The sequence below is a fragment of the Ylistrum balloti genome, unplaced genomic scaffold, assembly GCF_031769215.1.
Source record: "Ylistrum balloti isolate Yb309-2 unplaced genomic scaffold, AGI_CSIRO_Ybal_v1 Utg369888, whole genome shotgun sequence".
Taxonomy (NCBI): Eukaryota; Metazoa; Mollusca; class Bivalvia; order Pectinida; family Pectinidae; genus Ylistrum; species Ylistrum balloti.
Genome location: NW_026782022.1, coordinates 666,257 through 684,765, shown reverse-complemented (window position 1 = coordinate 684,765; position 18,509 = coordinate 666,257). Strand labels below are relative to the sequence as shown.

Sequence of the window (18,509 nt, the reverse complement as noted above, 5' to 3'; positions counted from 1 at the left end):
ATACAAGAAGTGTCCATTTAGTCCTCCGTTCGTTTATATATCAAATCCGGAATTTGCACACGCATCAATGTAGTGTAACTCTGTCAGCTGTTAGATAGTTTCACTGAAGGTACATGTTATTTACATGCAAAATCGTAAAGATCTGAATCGCCGTCCGACTTCACACGTACAAACCTGCACATTGTGTGTGCGGTAATATCACTTCACACGTGTCTCTACCGAAGTACAGCAGTAAATGTGTAAAATATGTGCCCTGTTTTTTGTGTGTATGATAGATCACAGATAGCGGTTAAACTTACGTTAGTTATCACAGCATTATTCACCACTTTCATGAGAATCTTTGCAGCCATTCTCACCGAGGAGTCCGTGCCCCCGCCGCCCGTATAAGATACAATATGATGTCCTGATGGCCTCCAAATGCAGCAATATGCAGGGCATTCCACCCGTCCCTGTTCGCTAGTTTCGTATCGGCCCCAAATTTCACCAACAGTTTCACCAGCTTGAGATTACCGTCCATGCAGCTTTGATGAAGGGCCGTTTGCCCCTCAGTGTCATAAGAATTCACATTGATCTTTTCATCCCGGGCCTCTAATATTTTTTGAAGTTCATCTGTGTCGCCATTTCGTACTGCTTCAAGGAAGAATCGCTGGAAGGAAGCGTGAGAGCTCGGCAGTTGTGTTCTGTTCATCGTTGGCCAGTAGATACATTCAGACTGGCTCTGAGGTATTTCGCTACATCAAGTGAACTAAGTAGTGTGTATGTTGGAGCTACAACCGTAACGTGTGCGAGAGAGACGTTCTCATTGGTTGGCCGCAGGCCAAATACTGAAAGTATGCAAGTTTTATTCACAAGCTAAGAGCGTGGGAACGTATCTGTCAAGTGGTGTGTGTAGCGCTGTAAGCTGGCCTAGTGGACCAGTTATAAAAGTCTACCCCGGGCTATCGAGTTCGACACAGATCCCGTCTGGTTCTGGGGCGGCTCCGTCAACTAAACCTGTCCCCAGCTCACACAGACACTTCCCACCCCATCTCCGTTGTGTCCGTTTCTACTTTGTTAACCAGACATTGTTGATATCTAAATGTATGTATACTCCTTAAGTCTATGTATTGTACATGTGTATACGTATTTGTACACGATTGTACATGTAAACAATGACTGGTAACTTGACTCAAGGTGATAAGAGTCGCTATCTTTACATAATGTATAACAGGACAATATCCTGTCTGAGCACGTGTAAATGTCACTCGCCAGGGGACTCTTGACACCGATATTTGACCCGTGGTTTCAACAATAGGAGATAGACATCGACATCTATCAACAGATCATATAATTAGGCTCCTACAATAATTAACCAAGCAATATCTCAGTAATTTATATCAGATTGACAGTCTATAACGTGTTTATATCTCTTGTCAATGCCTGATAGCTGTGATAGTATATCGATAAAAAATTCGTTATTGATTATTTAAATGAAAATGTGCATATGTACCAGATGTTGTTTTCAATATCCCATGTCACACATACCTTTACTCTGCAAATAGTCGAAGTATTTACTCGGCGGACAGAATAGGGTATAATAACAATTATAGATACGAGAATGTACACTTAGATCATTTGCTAAGACAGGTTCTTCTTCCTATAAGATTGGAGCGATTTCTGTCCCTGAACATGTAATGTTCTCATTGGTCCAGATCGTGTATGTTACACAACATAGAACATGTTAATTACGATGTATAAATAACCAATAACAAACATATCATTTCAAACCTGGTCATTAATTTTATTCTGAAATAGTTTTAGCAATGTTCAACGTAAACGTGTTGGTGAAAGACAATGGAAATGTAGTGATATGTTGTGTTTTTCACAAAACATGAAATACAAACATACAACAAACGTGTAAAATGTATGATTATTTACAACTATAGGTAAGTGACTCCCGAGAATGACTGTTGATTTTAAACGTTCATATGTGAAATTCCGAGACTTTTGATTAAAGTGACCACTATCTTACGAATAACTGTAAACCTGACACGTTAATGAGAGATAAGATATTTATAAAAAATGGGTTACGCCCTTGTAAGGAATTGATGCGAAGATATCAATTACAACATGTACAAGGTGTAGTCGATACATACCTTCATGTTTTCAAAACTAGCATGTTACTGGGGAAATATCTCAATGGAATTAGATAGCATTTATTCATGCGTGTCCGATTTCTCACACAACTGAACATTAAACAAGGTAATCGTATATACACAATGATACGTGTTCCCCCGACCTCACTCACCAAATTAAAACAGAAAAAAACCTAAATTATCATCGGCTTGTTTCGATGGCTATCAGCGTTCATTTATCACGTTGAGCTTATGTCGTAATTTTAAATGTATGGTGTAGTTATGTACCGCATAAAAATTATTCCATGAATTAACGCGACAAAACGATGAATGGGAATCACGTGAACAAAGTAAGCTGTCATTAACGGCCTGTTAATACAGTTTGTGGACGTAAAGAAATCGACTGACATTGAACCTTGTCAAAATACATGACATAACACCTTAATGCTACAGACCTGTGTTGATATTGTATGTATATATTACATATGTAAAATATTAATTAACAATGATACTGATGGGGTTATTGTCCACTCAATTTTTCTATAAAACAAACAAAACAAACAATAATAAAACCTATCTATGCATATTTATGTTCCTAATATTGTAAATAAATAAAAAAAAAAAACAAGCAGCTTAACATTATTAAAATGCGCATAATATATATGTATGTTTTAAATATAACTTTATGCTTTATTAAAAATATTTATTTAAATCGTTGAAAACTATCTATGATATAAATGTGATTATTCCAGCCTTAATTATTGAATGCCTTATATCAGTTGACTCTGTGTGGAAATCAGTACATACTTGATTTTATTCCATTATTGTTAATACAGACCATAGAATTGTGGGTATATCATAAGTCTCTTTATCAACATCACGAAATTAGTTTTCACTATATCGATTTTATATTCCGTCCATGGAGTCAAAAGGTATTGATTGCTGTCGATTCGATATCATGTATTGTCTGCTTGAAGCAAATGTAATTTTTTTCTGATTTTTTTAGGGGGTTAAGCCGGGGTTTCCGTGTGTGTGTGTGTGTGTGTGTGTGTGTGTGTGTGTGTGTGTGTGTGTGTGATGCAGTACACACGTATTGAAGATAGTACATGTTCTAGTGCTGTATTGGTCTTAAGTGATCACCTTAGATCAGTGTCATCATTGACTGGTCACTTCCTCGACTGGACATGAAAGCCACCGTGATTGGTACTATTTATTGTTTACTTTCTGTGGACACCAATCATTTGTTATCAGCTTCTCTCAAGTCTCTGCATTTGTGCATGTTGAGCAGTTGATGTTTTGTCTGTTGTTTAACCATTATGGTTTTATAACTTACATGTATAAGTATTTTTTAAACTAATATTTCTATTCATAGTCTTTTTTTAATTGATAAAGAGACCATGATAGATTTAGGAAATAACACTTTTCGGAAAATCAACAAATACTTATGGTTGTATATATTAAATTATAAGTTTTAGTGATAGAATTCGTGCAAATGTCGACAATATAAGTTAGAAATTTAAAAAAAGATATAATTTGGATATCCTTAAATCGCCTTTTACGTTTCAGCAATGTATACCTTTGACATTACTGACGTATTGTGGAAGGACGAAATAAATATATACTGTATAATCTAGCTGTCGTGTATCTGGTATTGTATTGGAAGTCGCTACTCATTTGTGTACATAGTTGTACGATCGTTTAAATAGACAAAAATTTAAGCGTTTTATGTCAGTAGTTTTCTGTAAATCCACATAGCGTGACGTTTTCCACTCCAGTTATTTAGTTAACTCGAAAAAGTAAAAGTTTTAACCCATGCTTTCCTTTTACTTACTGAAGACAATACGTCACAATTATCAGACATCGACCGAGTAACAAGTTCTTATGTAAGAGAGGTTACAAACGAGTGATTGTTGTATATAGTATTTCTTTCACTAGAGTTAATTATTTTTTTCAAAAGTTACAAAATTTTAGTGAATTAATATGCCAAAATGACAATTTCAGAAATGCATGGAGATACGCGAGAGCGTGAAGCGGCCTTGCGGTCAAAGTTCATACAGTCAGCCATTCAAAATAGGCGAAAATGTTATGTCATGTGGTATAAAATGCATGTTTAAAGTACAGTTGTAACGATTAATTGATGCTTTTGGAGTAGAATAACACCCACCTACTGTGGAAGAAAGTTATTTTCGTTGTTGAAAACAAATATATAGAGAAATATTACCATATATATCATCCCCTTTATTAACATAAATGTGATGTATGACATATTTATCATGCACTCATTTTTGCAATTTAACGTGAAATTGAAATACAATCTTTGTCGGGATGTAGCATCATCGTTAGAGTAAAGTGTATAACATGTAATATTCTCTCTAGTAAAATGTATTCCATGTGATATGATCTATAGTAAAGTGTATAACATGTAATATTCTCTCTAGTAAAATGTATTCCATGTGATATGATCTATAGTAAAGTGTATAACATGTAATATTCTCTCTAGTACAATGTATTCTATGTGATATGATCTATAGTAAAGTGTATTACAGATAATATCACCAGCCACAAAGTGTATTACTTGATATCATCTGTAGTAAGTTCATTGCTTGAAATATCTCGAGAAAAGTAAAAAAGACTAAAATAAGATGTTAAAATGCGAGGAATAAAAAAGTTACGACCAATAGTATGTTACTTATAAGGCACACAAGAATACATTTAATATGGACAATGATATTTACGATATCAATATTTATCAATTGTGATTTTCTAAATCATACCCCAGTAAATTCTCCCTCATGTTCACGTTTAGAAGTCATAAAACGAATCAAAGCCATGGTTAAGAGGTCAATGATAATATAATATCAGGTCAATGTATATGATTCTACTTTACATCTTATACCATAGTGCACTTGTGTCCCAAAATTATGAACTTCAATTAAACCAATGTAAGGAAATGAAAACAATTAGACTGGTCCCTGGAATGTTAGAATTATAAATAGAACTGTGCCTTGAATTTTTGTCTCTCGAATATGTCTGGTACTAGACCAAACCCTAAGATTCAAAGTAGGAGGAGATAAGCTAATGTAAAAATTAAGCTGGGGAATTTGCTACAAACACTTGAAGGCTTGGAGTCAGTATAAGAAAGAAATAATGTAAGAAGTGGCCCCAATATTTCTATACAGCATTACTGTTCTTACTCCCACCTCTCATCGTATTATGTATCCTTTCGTTGTTTTCTTTCGGATTCAACTACATGACTGTGGTGCTCAAGATACGTAGGTGAGTGTCGTAGTACACGCTAGCCTAACTTATCACATAGCATAGGTGAACGACCGTAAGCGCCTCATAAAGCAATCTTAGATATTCGCAGATATATACCACATTTGTGGTATTCGGCAGTGACGGAAAACAGTTGTATTTAACTTGTGCATGAATTATACTGAATTGCTTTCTGATTCACTGATATTTCATTCAAAGATATATATAACTGTTTAAATAAGCAATTTTATTTGCTGTAAGAAACAGGTTTATTCGCGAATTTTAATAAAATTGTATATCGATTGACGTGTGGAGCTATATTTCGGTGCGGAGTATTCTGACATGCGTTATCAGGCACAATTAAGCATAATGACAACGTCAGGTATACACTTATTGAATAAGCTTAACAATCTGTTGAAGTTCCGATATTCTGAATTTTCAATAAATGTTGCAGGAGAAATAGAATTCATGCTCAATGTCTTTAAACATAAGTTGCATTTTGGCTGGGAAGAGAAAGCCAAAAGTGGCTCGTCAAAGGCTCACCTCTTTTGTTTATCCTCGCCTTTGCGAAAATACGGTTTATATTTTATGACAATGACCATAGAGAAATGCTACATTTTTTGTTCTTTTAATTTTAAATGCTTCATAAATTCTGATAAGTCATGAGTTAGAAGAATAATTATTACGTGGTTAATTTTACACATTTGGAAGCAAAGTGATAAAATTGGAACGCACTTACACATCAGACGTGTCTGTTGTATTTTAGGCACTTACACATCAGATGTGTCTGTTGTATTTTAGGCACTTACACATCAGATGTGTCTGTTGTATTTTAGGCACTTACACATCAGATGTGTCTGTTGTATTTTAGGCACTTACACATCAGATGTGTCTGTTGTATCTTAGGCACTTACACATCAGATGTGTCTGTTGTATCTTAGGCACTTACATATCAGATGTGTCTTTCGTATCTTCAGCTGTTAACCATGCATTTTTGGCTGAATATAGCATATATAAGTTTGAACTTAAAACGTGAATTTGGCGGTCTTGTTATGTTGTTACATCACATTGGCCGTCTTCACAAGACAATGCACTTCTGATATTTCTTTTCACTACCAATAGTGTCTTATGGCGATTTGATCTATAAAAATGACCTACACATTATTTCCATATATTTCCAGAGAAAAGATACTGGTCACACGTGTTTCAATATTACAAACATTTAGACTGCTTGATAAGCATAAGGATACTAACTCCAAAAAGCTTCAACACCTCCTTCCATTGGAACACTTGATTTTCCACTCTGAATACTACCATACCCAATTCTAAATTAATGGAACGCTTTTGTTCTCTTGTTATGAAAGATTAAAAAGAATAAGTGGAACGGTTGTATGAATGTGACATATGTACTGAAACGTATTTCGTCAAAAATGCGTCCGAAGCGAAGACGATATGACGAAATGATAGAAATGATCGAGTTTCTGGTTGATGAAGTCTTCATCGAGTTTGGTGGTAAGATCTCCCAACAGACTGTTTGCATATCAATGGGAACAAAATTTCCTCTGTTTTGACTGACTTATTATTTTTATGCAAGTCTGATTTCATCGAAGAGCTTCTTATAAATCAGATCACAAAGACAAATGACGTCTTGTCTGCAAATAACAAGATATTTCTTGACCATGTCCGTCGTATATAACCTGAATTCCACGACCTTTTCCTACCACGAAACCAACTATGACAGGTTACATTTCTGTATAGCAAAATCATTGCATCGTACACCCACGGTGTTTGCCTTTCGCATTTGATCCGATGTCTTGCTCCAAATATCTTGATTTTCGTGCAAGACGATGACAACTGACCGACAAAATCACAAAACAGGGGTTCAAGAGGTGCAGGTTGATCATGGATGATGTAGAAAAAACTGCATCAAAAATTAATGTTTGTTAATACATGTAACTATCATAAATAAATGACTTAACAAATATTTAAATTTACTTTATAAATAATGGAAAGTGGACGAAACTATGCCGATTCAAATAGGAAATATCAATAGTTTCAGTGTTATGATAATGAAATTGATACAAAGTCTTACAAACGAGAGAGAAAGTCTTACGAACAAGATTTTAAAAGGGCGTCCGAACGAGATTCAAAGTCGTGCGAACGAGATGAACAAGTTTTGTGATCTAGACAAAAAGTCGTAAGAACGAGAGAGAAAGTCGGAGGGTCTAGATAAAAAGTCTTACGGACGAAATGTTAAGTCGTAGGAACGAGGAAGAAAGTTGTAAGAACGAGACAAAAAGTGGATCAAGATCTACATCAGTACAATGCGGTACAATGGTGGCCTGTGCTACCTGAATTAGGCGCATAACAGCGTGAAATTGAACAAAATGTGAAACAAAATTTTAGTAAATCCAGTATCTAAATGGTTGATTATGCAACACTTATTTTTGTTAAAATTGGCAAAAATGATCTCGTAACGTGTCAACATGATCATCACTATTCAAATCATTGGGTAGTTGTATTACCCGTATTTTGTAATTACTGTCTATACAAGTAACACAGATATAGCATTTTAAAATGTTGATTTAAGTGACTAACATTGGTAGGCCGAGGTCCCCGACAATAGTACAGGTACGGCTTTGAAAATCTTTGTTGTTTCACATCAACAAGATGCAAAACTTACCTGGATAAGGATGCCCTTCGGCCCTCCAGCGATAGGCTAATAAGTGTCGTGATGAATTGTACATGTGTAAAATTTGGAACACTAAAAATACCTTGATGTTTTAACTGACAAAATTCTATTCAAAATGAAAATCGGACAATTCGTGAACAGATGTTAGCGAACTTATCAATTTTAATATCTTAAAAATGATAAAACGATGATTCAAATACAATTTTCCTGTTCAAATACCGCCCTACCGAAAGAAGATTCGAATATACGTTGACACTCTAGTCATTACACAAATATTTCAGTTGTTACACACCACATGCATCTGCGATTGTCCGATTGGATAGATGTGGGACAACTATCATGAAAATAGACTGTATATGTAATGCGTTTGATAATAATGACTGTGATCAGTAGCGCTTCCTGACAGCAATAATTCATACAGAGCACATCAAACGTTTCACAGTACATACAAACTGTTACACAGATTTTGTAATATAATTATCCTATCAAAAGACTGTCGAGCTTCATTGTCACTGGAAAACATCAAGTATGAATGAAAATGAAGAGTATTGGCCAAGACATTGTTCATAAAGTAGTGATTAAATTGTCTGATGGCGAGTTGTTCTCTATCGAAGCTGTAATCCAGTATACATTATACATATCACATGCCATTAAAGAAATACAACGCTACGTATTAGACACAGTAATAGACTACATCGAAATTTTAATTCTACTTTGAATCTTATGTTATTTCGAGTTCAGGACACAAAATATCATATATCATGGTAAGTACAAAAACTAGTTGTTCTCTGTTGTTTCTGTTAATCTGGTTTTACATTCATCCACTAGATGATACATATCTATAAACACTAACTATAAGAAAAGACATTGCGTATAGTGGCCGATTACATTCGGCATCACGCGATCCCATTCTCAGACTCCATTACATACTTTCAACGCTGATATCAAAATTGAGTATTACGCTTTAATGATTCATGTCAGAATAGGACGATTTATGGCAGTCGAGGATGATAATCACACAACTTCAACACAACAGACGTGTCACACAAGACATAATTGAAGAGGAAGAAACATAACATGAATCACATTTGTTTTAGTCTCTTGGGAATTATTTGTTTTTCCCACATTACAAAAAAAGAGGAAATAACCTCATTGACATTTCCATAAATAAAGTTTCTTTATAAAGACATTGTGATAATCTTTACAACCACAAGTATGTGTCAACAAGCTTATAAACATGATATATAATCTCACCAGTGTGGTAAAAATTACTTAATAGTTTCCTATGTGTCTGTTTATCAACACGACTTTTCCCCACCCGTCGATTTTCACAGGAAATCTGTATACATTTTGTATATCAACAACCCATAAAATTATAAAAAAAAATAATATGTCCTTTTCTCATTGAACACGAATTATAATGGTTATAACAATGATTTATCCTATGCTCGTTACTTTGCCTGTTGGTGCCGTTGTTGAATACAACATTACTTACTTGGATTGACCAAGGGTTTGCATGGTGGGTGTCGTGAATGAAGCAGAAGACGCTTACTCTTCCGGAACACCTGATCTTATTCTCCTTTATTTTTTCAGGAGTCTCCGTGTAATTCTTTCTTTGTTCATACTTTGTCTTAGTTTTATTGAATTTGGGTTTGAATTATTATTATGTTGCCATGTTAGTATTTTCCTGATGTTTTTGGTATCATGGCACCAGATATGAAAGCTCCCATAACTTATTCTAAATATATTATCAAATGCTATTTTAACCTTTTGCTGCCACATTTATCGCTCTGATGTATGTGAAAACTAAGGAAATATTAATTTATAGAAGATAGTTAATGGTTGCCCAATTAATATTATATATATATTACGGATATGACCTATCGGCTATAATAAACATTCTGTCATATGAGTGTGACTGCAGAGATTATGTTAGCTTTTATCAAATTGTCAAATTGCTATATTTTACTGGCAAAGGTGTAATAAAATGTATAGATTGTGTAACATATGAAAACAAACCAAATACATCCTACCACGCATCACATGGACAAGTGTGTAATGCCTCAGTCGTTGTTTCGTTTTAAGAATAATCCTTTTTCTATGGCTCATTTTCAGACTGCAACTTTTAAAATGTTTTCATGCAAATGAATTTAAAGAACATTTTTAAGAAATCATAGTATATGATAGACGATTTACCATTTTTGTAATAAATTACTGAAATCACAAAATTCTGCACATAAATTACTGTAAATGTAGTCATGAAACAGCAAAAACTCCATATGCATATCATGGTGATGTCAGGAAACGATTGCGCTTGTTTTTCTATACGTGTGAATAGAGAAAAGTGTTTTTATTGTTCACACTGAACTTCGAATAAATTAACATGCGGTAACAAAGATGCTATAGATGTCAGTTAATACGAAAAGTTTCCATTTCTTGAATGTGGTATTCCAACGCCTCTTGGACATTTCCTCGAACAATCTAAAAATGACCACTTTTGTATTCTTGTTTGTATGCCTTGTTGCTGTGCTATCAGTATCCCTATCAGTGTTTTTGATGTTGTACTGTAACATTAATATTTCAAAATGATATATCATAAACAAAAAAGAAAACAATTGCATATGCATCTTCCTAGCAATATATAAAGTGTTTTGGTACTCTGCTCGTAAAACATTGTCAGCAAAACGTGTTTTGGTACTCTGCTTGTATAACATTGTAAGTAAATTTGAGAAAATTAAAGAATTATTGTATAGGATACCCCACTTTAAATAGACGATTCCGTCTAGTACGCAACTTTCAGAAGGCATTCGCTTCATACAACTATACTGGTACCGTTTTAATTACCAATATAAAACAGAATGATACTTAAAGGTTCTCGATTGTTCTGTATGGTGTTTTCAACATGATGAACACAACACATAAATAGTTTCACTGAAAAGGGTCAGTTGTAAGAAATATGATCAGTTTCTAAGCCTGATTGACTGACTTATGAACTATTAAAAATGAGAAAATAACAATTGTTAATATCTAACTATTGTGAAAAAGAATCTGCGAATATCATTTTCCTATTCAAATACCAACCTACCAAACGAATAATCGAATATTCGTTGACATCATTGTTTTAGAGGAGAAATGAACGTATGTGAAGGAAATTAGATTGCCTCGAACATTTGAAATGTTCGGACAGTTCATGTCTTCCATCACATACATATACCATTTTTTATTGTAAAGAAATGTTATAAAGGAAAAAATGAGTAGACATATCTATTGTAATTATGCAATAGATAATTAATGTGTTCTACTCTAAGAAGTTTGCTCCTGTTGTGATGATTAAAAACTGCTTGAATCCTGATCTTGGACTCCATCAGGGACTCGTTATTTGTTGGTTAAATATATCATTGTAACAACACGAACTGTGGTAATTGTAAGATACATAGACCATGTATTTATTTAACCAAGTTACCTTAAATGTTTTTTCTTACATCGGTTGAATGAGTATATATGAATCGAAAAATGACCAATTGACAAGAAAACGGCGGTTTTGACTAGTAATAAGGTTGACTTTATCTAACTGAACATAAACGATCAGTAAGTGTTATGATGTCTTTCGTCAGATTGGAGAAAAAATAACGACAGCAGCGGCGTTGGGAAATGCATTGAAGTGTAGAATCCCTGTGACAACATTAAGATAATGCTAGTTGTGTAAGATAACATATTCGCAGTTTATATCGTGACGGTAGATTTAATTGGATAAATACTGTCAACAGGGGACTGCACAATATATAAGCTTTAAATGTACCAATAATATGTCTTAGCATTAGGTTTAGTGACGATAGTCAGCGACGAATTCAGTTATTTTCTTATAACACTCTGCAAATAAAACACTATACTTGTTACATCGTTTTGTTTTACGTGTAAAGTCAAAGCTTGCTGTATGTATATTTTTATGTATGATGTATATTAACATAAAATTCCTACATTGTTGAATTACACATCTATAACTGGTTTTGTTTAAGCTTATTAATAAAACGTCTTTTATTCCAACGATATGCATTTCTCGTCTCATTTTACGTAGCCCGAGAGCAGTGTAGCTTACTGGGAGTATAATTAGATTTGATTACTTATTTCATTAACATTTACTTGTGCAATTTTAATGAGAATTGCTAGAATATTTTATAAATTCCATCGGATAGTTTTCCGTTTTATTTACATCCGGTGCCATACATATATGGATATTAAAGTATATTTCACATATACCCATGACAAAGTCTCTTTCAAATAATAACATAGCTCTCATGAGTTGCATACACAGTATGAGAGGCTGGTTAACGTTTTAAAAAGACATAAATTGCAAAAAATGAATTCCTGATTCTCATGGTCGATGGGCAAATTAAATTCCTATACACTTCTCAATAGAGGCGTGTATTAGTATAATGTATGATTGTATTAGATTTCATCCTCAAAACAAAACGCCCTATTCACATAAGGTTAAAACAGTTATCCACAGTTTTACAGAATTTTATTGCTTCAAAAAATCCAAACACATCAGATTTCTCCCTCTTCTTTAAAGTTTTTTCTCATATGTGTGTGTAAAATAGCCTTATCTTTTGTCACCGACGAATTGATAAACAAATTAGATTTGGTAGGCTTTACATGGGTAGACGAAGCATAGATATGGACCCGCTACCACTTGTTGACTCTATAGTAATTACTCGGCAAAACCTAAATAGGCTGTTCATGGGTTTATCGCTGTTTTCTCACCCAGTATCGCAATTTTCATAGCATGGTTAGTTTGATGTTGGTTTTTATGCAACTAGGTAACTGGAATTTAATTAATTCTGTTAAATACGCAACTTGAACATTTTTGCATATAAAGCTTGAAGATTCATGATATATGAATTTTAGCAGATATCGTTTTAAGATTGTTTTTGTGGATCGATTTACTGACAACAAAACTGAAATAAAAATCGAAGCTGACAGATTTGTGATTTGTGGTTCCCAGGCCAATGCACTAGCACAGCGTTAGATTGTGGTTGGAGGCCGTGTATGTGGGAATGTGGAGGGGCTGCCTAGCACATGGGAACATCGGCCAGCTAGCTGTGACGTACTGCAGTCAGTCTGCTGCCGTTATACTATACACAACGATGCAAGTGACGGATAAAATAAATTCACACACCAAGAAAAAAAAAACCCACAACTAACCGAGTAAAAGATAAAATGTGACTATGACGGCCTAATGACATACACATTATATAAGTACGTTGGAATGTTAAAAATAAAATGAGACTTTTTTTTTCAAAATAACTTACAGCTCTTAAAAATCATAGTATTTCACTCGTTTATTAAATTCAATACGACTATTTCACCTGTGTTAGGTCTCCTATGCTTTATTTAATGCATTCTTCACATATTGATCCTAATACGACAGAAATGAGTACAATCCACCGTTAATGTTTAAAATCCAACATCAGTTATTCCTTCTTTACAAACGCCTTCGACTATTACCGTTATTGATATTCAGAAATACTAATAATGTTATTATTCAGACGTAATATTACAGGTGCAAAATCAATACATATCATCACTGACTTATAGATGTCTAAATCCGTGATTTTGTACAAAATTAAGATTTATACTATTATCCATCCATGTATCAGTAACATTGATATCACTCTTTTCGTCAATGTTAATAATGTGTCTATCAGCCTATTACAACATAGTACAGACATCTTTTGTATCGCTTATTTTATATATACATTGTGTTGCATATTTAAGTATGCTATCAGATATACAGAACAGCCGAGAGCTTGATGAATATACAACACATTATCTTGTGATAGTGTCAAAGGTATCGTGAAGTTGTAACAATTAAATGTAATCAGGACGTTCACATTTTTCTTAAATTCAAACTAGTGTTTTTATATGATTATTTTCATATTGTCTTCTAATAACATTATATAGTTCATCGTTCAGGAATGCGTTGGTTTTCATCGTTTTGGAAGTGCGTGACAATTTAGAAGATAAAGAAGGTACAGTGTTGTGTGAATAAGATCAAATGATGAGTATTTACTTGTTTTATGATATCCAGCTATAACGCTAGAATATACTAAAATACAACAAACGACTCTGGTCAATATTTAGACATCAAGCCTGTAGCTCATGACGACCTATGTGAACTACTTAATTCATGTAATAGAAAAACTGTACTACACTAATTATGATCTCCACAAAAACATGTTATTATATAATTTTGCTGGATGACGATGCAACTTAATGACAAGGCACTATTCATGATTCACATTTACAAGCTAACGGTATTGACAATCGCGGTTACTGACAGAGAACGTGTTATATTAGTTGTGATTTCGATGGGTTTTTTTTTTAAAACTTTTCGGAGGCTTTGCAATCTTTTTATCATTGTGAATTCTCTTCAGTTTTGAAGGTTCACATTTTCTTTTTTTATCTCATCTTCGAAAATAACAAAAATAAGAAATCCGCGTAAACAACCGTAGATAACACCATATTGAAAAATAAGTTATGGCGTAAGTCAGGTATAAAACTTGCACAGTATCATTCTTCATTGATATGGAAACACCTAGATCAACGTATAGGCTTATGGATAGTAACCCGGTATGTTACCATTCAAAACAATCCATTGAAACAGGTAAAGACAAAGATAGTACAAAACACACAAACATGAATACCATTTGAAATACAATTTTAAAAAATGATAAACAATGGAGTCAAGTAATGAATGTAACAACATGAAATAGTTGTTTCCTACTTCAAGAACTCGTCACTAATACTGCATATAAGGACCGACTGACTGAAGAAAAGACAAAATGGTCGATATATATTTCAAAAGGCGTGCACTAACCCAAAATTCAAATTTAAACTTGCAAATTCAGCACAAAGGTATGATAAAGGTACCTAATATTAGACCACTTCAACATGTTTTCTTATTTCCGGCCAATGAATCAGATAGTTCAAAGGTGAATAATAATGCTATTGACTGGCCTTGACATTGAACATTGGATTTATAACCGACTTTCGACCTTTTTCTCGAGCGGCATTCCCCAAAGGAAAAATAAAACAGAGCAAATTTAGATATAAACGTGAATTATCATTTGACATTTGCTACACTCAATAATGACACTGCCTATTTCCTGTACACATTAATGGGGCGAGTAGTGTGAAAACTAGGGTGATAACATACGAGTCATGTCTTCGGTCACAATGGCAAAACCAGTTTACTTGTTATTCCGAAACCAATACACGGCCTTTCTGACCGATGTTAGTTTTGTCGGATAGTTGCCAAAATAAATCTTGCCATCAATCATTTTTTTATATACTTTTATTTCATACTTACACCCCAATATGAACCATGCTTTGTATCAAGCTATTGCGATTTTGACTTGTGTATTGTAAACAGATTCATTGTTCATTCCCTTTGTACGTATCGGGCTTAGGAAAAGTGAAGTTACAAATTGATCAATGGTAAATAGATATATGATGTAGTACGATCGTTTAATTGTTACGAGGGATTCATCAACGACTATATATTACATTAGGATGTTAGCACGTATATGATGTTATGTGGTGATATAGCAACGTAATAATAACCAGTTATGTAAAAGAAAATTGATGAACTTGAAAATAAAAAACACGGATGACTTATCTGCATCAGCTATATACCCCTATTGTGCTTCACATGTTATCGACATTGATGTCTTGTCACTAACCATGACGATTTCCATTTCTCGATAGCGATTCTTCAATTCCTGAAGAATGTATCTCCACTGTTTTGTTGTTGTTCGTTAGTATGTCCGACTGTTTTATTGTTGTTCGTTAGTATGTCCGACTGTTTTGTTGTTGTTCGTTAGTATGTCCGACTGTTTTATTGTTGTTCGTTAGTATGTCCGACTGTTTTGTTGTTGTTCGTTAGTATGTCCGACTGTTTTGTTGTTGTTCGTTAGTATGTCTGACTGTTTTGTTGTTCGTTAGTATGTCCGACTGTTTTGTTGTTGATCGTTAGTATGTCTGACTGTTTTGTTGTTATTCGTTAGTATGTCCGACTGTTTTGTTGTTGTTCGTTAGTATGTCTTGACTGTTTTATTGTTCGTTAGTATGTCCGACTGTTTTGTTGTTGTTCGTTAGTATGTCTGACTGTTTTATTGTTCGTTAGTATGTCCGACTGTTTTGTTGTTGTTCGTTAGTATGTCTGACTGTTTTATTGTTCGTTAGTATGTCCGACTGTTTTGTTGTTGATCGTTAGTATGTCTGACTGTTTTGTTGTTATTCGTTAGTATGTCCGACTGTTTTGTTGTTGTTCGTTAGTATGTCCGACTGTTTGGGGACTCATAAATAGACCTTGTTGCGGGGATCTATATTTCATGTACCGAGCTATTTTTTTCTGTTTTACAATTCTCTCTTGGTATAACCTAACTTTAAGAGGATAATACGTTCTTTCTGTTTACCTTACCAATTTGATAGTAAGGGCCTATATCTATGTGGATTGTGTCAACAAGTGATTCTTGGTGGAATATACAAGTCATCATATGTCAGTGTGATGACCCTTGAAAATGTCCCTTTTGTGGCCCTGTCATCCATTATCACCGTCTCTATATGGCCTTGGCTGTTACGATGACATAAAACCAAACAATGTGACAATGACGACCACTAGTTAAGCGCTAAGGGGAGATATCAACAATGTACATACTATTATATCATATTGCACTAGTAGCTAGTAAAGGTTATTATACTGTCCAACTTATGAGGACATGGATGTGTCTGAGACAAAGAGAACGGAAGGCGACAAATGCCTTAGGAATACTGCTCTTAGGTTTATCGTCACACACAACTTACCACTAGCACTTCTCATGTCCGGAAACAGTTCAATGTCAGATTTGTTGTTAGTAGTAATTATCGTTATGTTGTTACAGATATACAAGTGTATTGTCACTAAGTACGTTACACATTTTTCACTTACACATTTAATACATTTGTATATTTACTGTCGTTCGGCCTATAACACACTTATTCTGTTAAAGGAAATACGTATTTTTGTTACTTCTTACACCTAAGTATATAACACATTTGTCAGTTAATCAGTTGGTAAATTTATGTATTTATTGGTGTTTAGCCAATACACCTTTTTTATTAAGCACGTGGTCTTTTCTTGTTTCTTTTAGTGAAGGAACACATACAGGATCCGAATAAAGTTTTCATTTCAATTGTGATTTTTGTTTTTACTTTCTCGGTTATGTAATGAAAACAATAGTTTACATTTGTTTTCATCTAATGTGAGATTTCTTGAAACGAGTCTTAAAAGTTTCTTTTGTTGCGAGTCTTTGAGAATTTTTTAAAAAAATTAAAGGACTCATGAAATGAAAACAAATAAGATCAGACAGTTTTATTTATTTATAAGTTGCCTTTTGACGAAATCAAAAGGAGGAAACCGTTTGGTTGCTCCATTTTGAATCCATGGAGAAACTTCATTATCCGTGAATCGATTGCTGACTGGCGCAGCAAGTGAGAAAAACTTCAGGGTATATTGTGATAGTACACTTGTGATATACATGTATATGTAAATATGTCACATAGGCGAATTCATTGGAAAACGGGCCGATTATTAAATTACAAATTCCTGCTAACATGCGTCAGCAATCGTTTTATTTTCTTTTTTTCTTTCTGAATAATTTGTCATTTCACGGATTTATCTATATCGATGGCCGTTAGAAGGAATTTAATGCATGCGTTAGAGATACTATAATTAATATATACAATGATGGTTCATCCCTGGGAATCTAAGTTAATGGAGTGATTAACAAAATACAAAGCCTGATCTCAAACATTGAGAGATAATATAGAAATAACATGAAACTCTGTAAGGTGTGACCTACGTCGACCTCGACCTACCTGGTTAAGGAGCTCGTTTTCACACGATCTTTTGACCTGCCTGCAATAGGTGGAGCTTACCTGACACAGATAGCAGGTAGGTTTGTTGATTACGTTTGGTCATAGTCACACTAAGCTACCTGACAGGTAAACAACTGACGAGCAATAGAAATGTCCTCATGTTCCACTCTATATATTCCTAGGTAAGGATATACATACGACTTTACAATATCCGGTATAAAACTGTACAGGTTACGGTCGTTATCGCGACCTGAATTCCAACAATCGTATTTCAGTAATTACCGTGATGAAAGACGTAATAAAAATCGTTGTTGACTGAAAGCCTTTTCGAAACTGATTTTTTAAAATGTAATGAATGTCATTTACACATAGAAGCTGTGTGGCTTACAGGAAAAAAATAAACAAGCGATCCTTCGAACCTTTTACATAAATACATTTGTACCTGAGGTATATTCCCCGTTTTTTTCTCCCTCGCTCTCTGAAACACTCTTTCCGATTTCTTCATCTATTCTTCTCTTTACTGACTACCA

The 18,509-nt window shown here is 34.1% G+C and overlaps 1 protein-coding gene across 1 annotated transcript; it reads right to left on the bottom strand.

The window, feature by feature from the left end:
- Positions 1–352: 352 nt before the first annotated feature.
- Positions 353–688, bottom strand: LOC132546407 (notch-regulated ankyrin repeat-containing protein-like). The gene has a single exon (XM_060210120.1). It carries the CDS (start codon positions 686–688, stop codon positions 353–355), a length of 336 nt encoding a protein of 111 aa, XP_060066103.1.
- Between the last annotated feature and the right edge of the window lie 17,821 nt (positions 689–18,509).

What these genes read in the sequence shown, in the direction of transcription:
- LOC132546407 (XM_060210120.1), bottom strand. Translation starts at nt 688, where the DNA reads ATGAACAGAACACAACTGCCGAGCTCTCACGCTTCCTTCCAGCGATTC.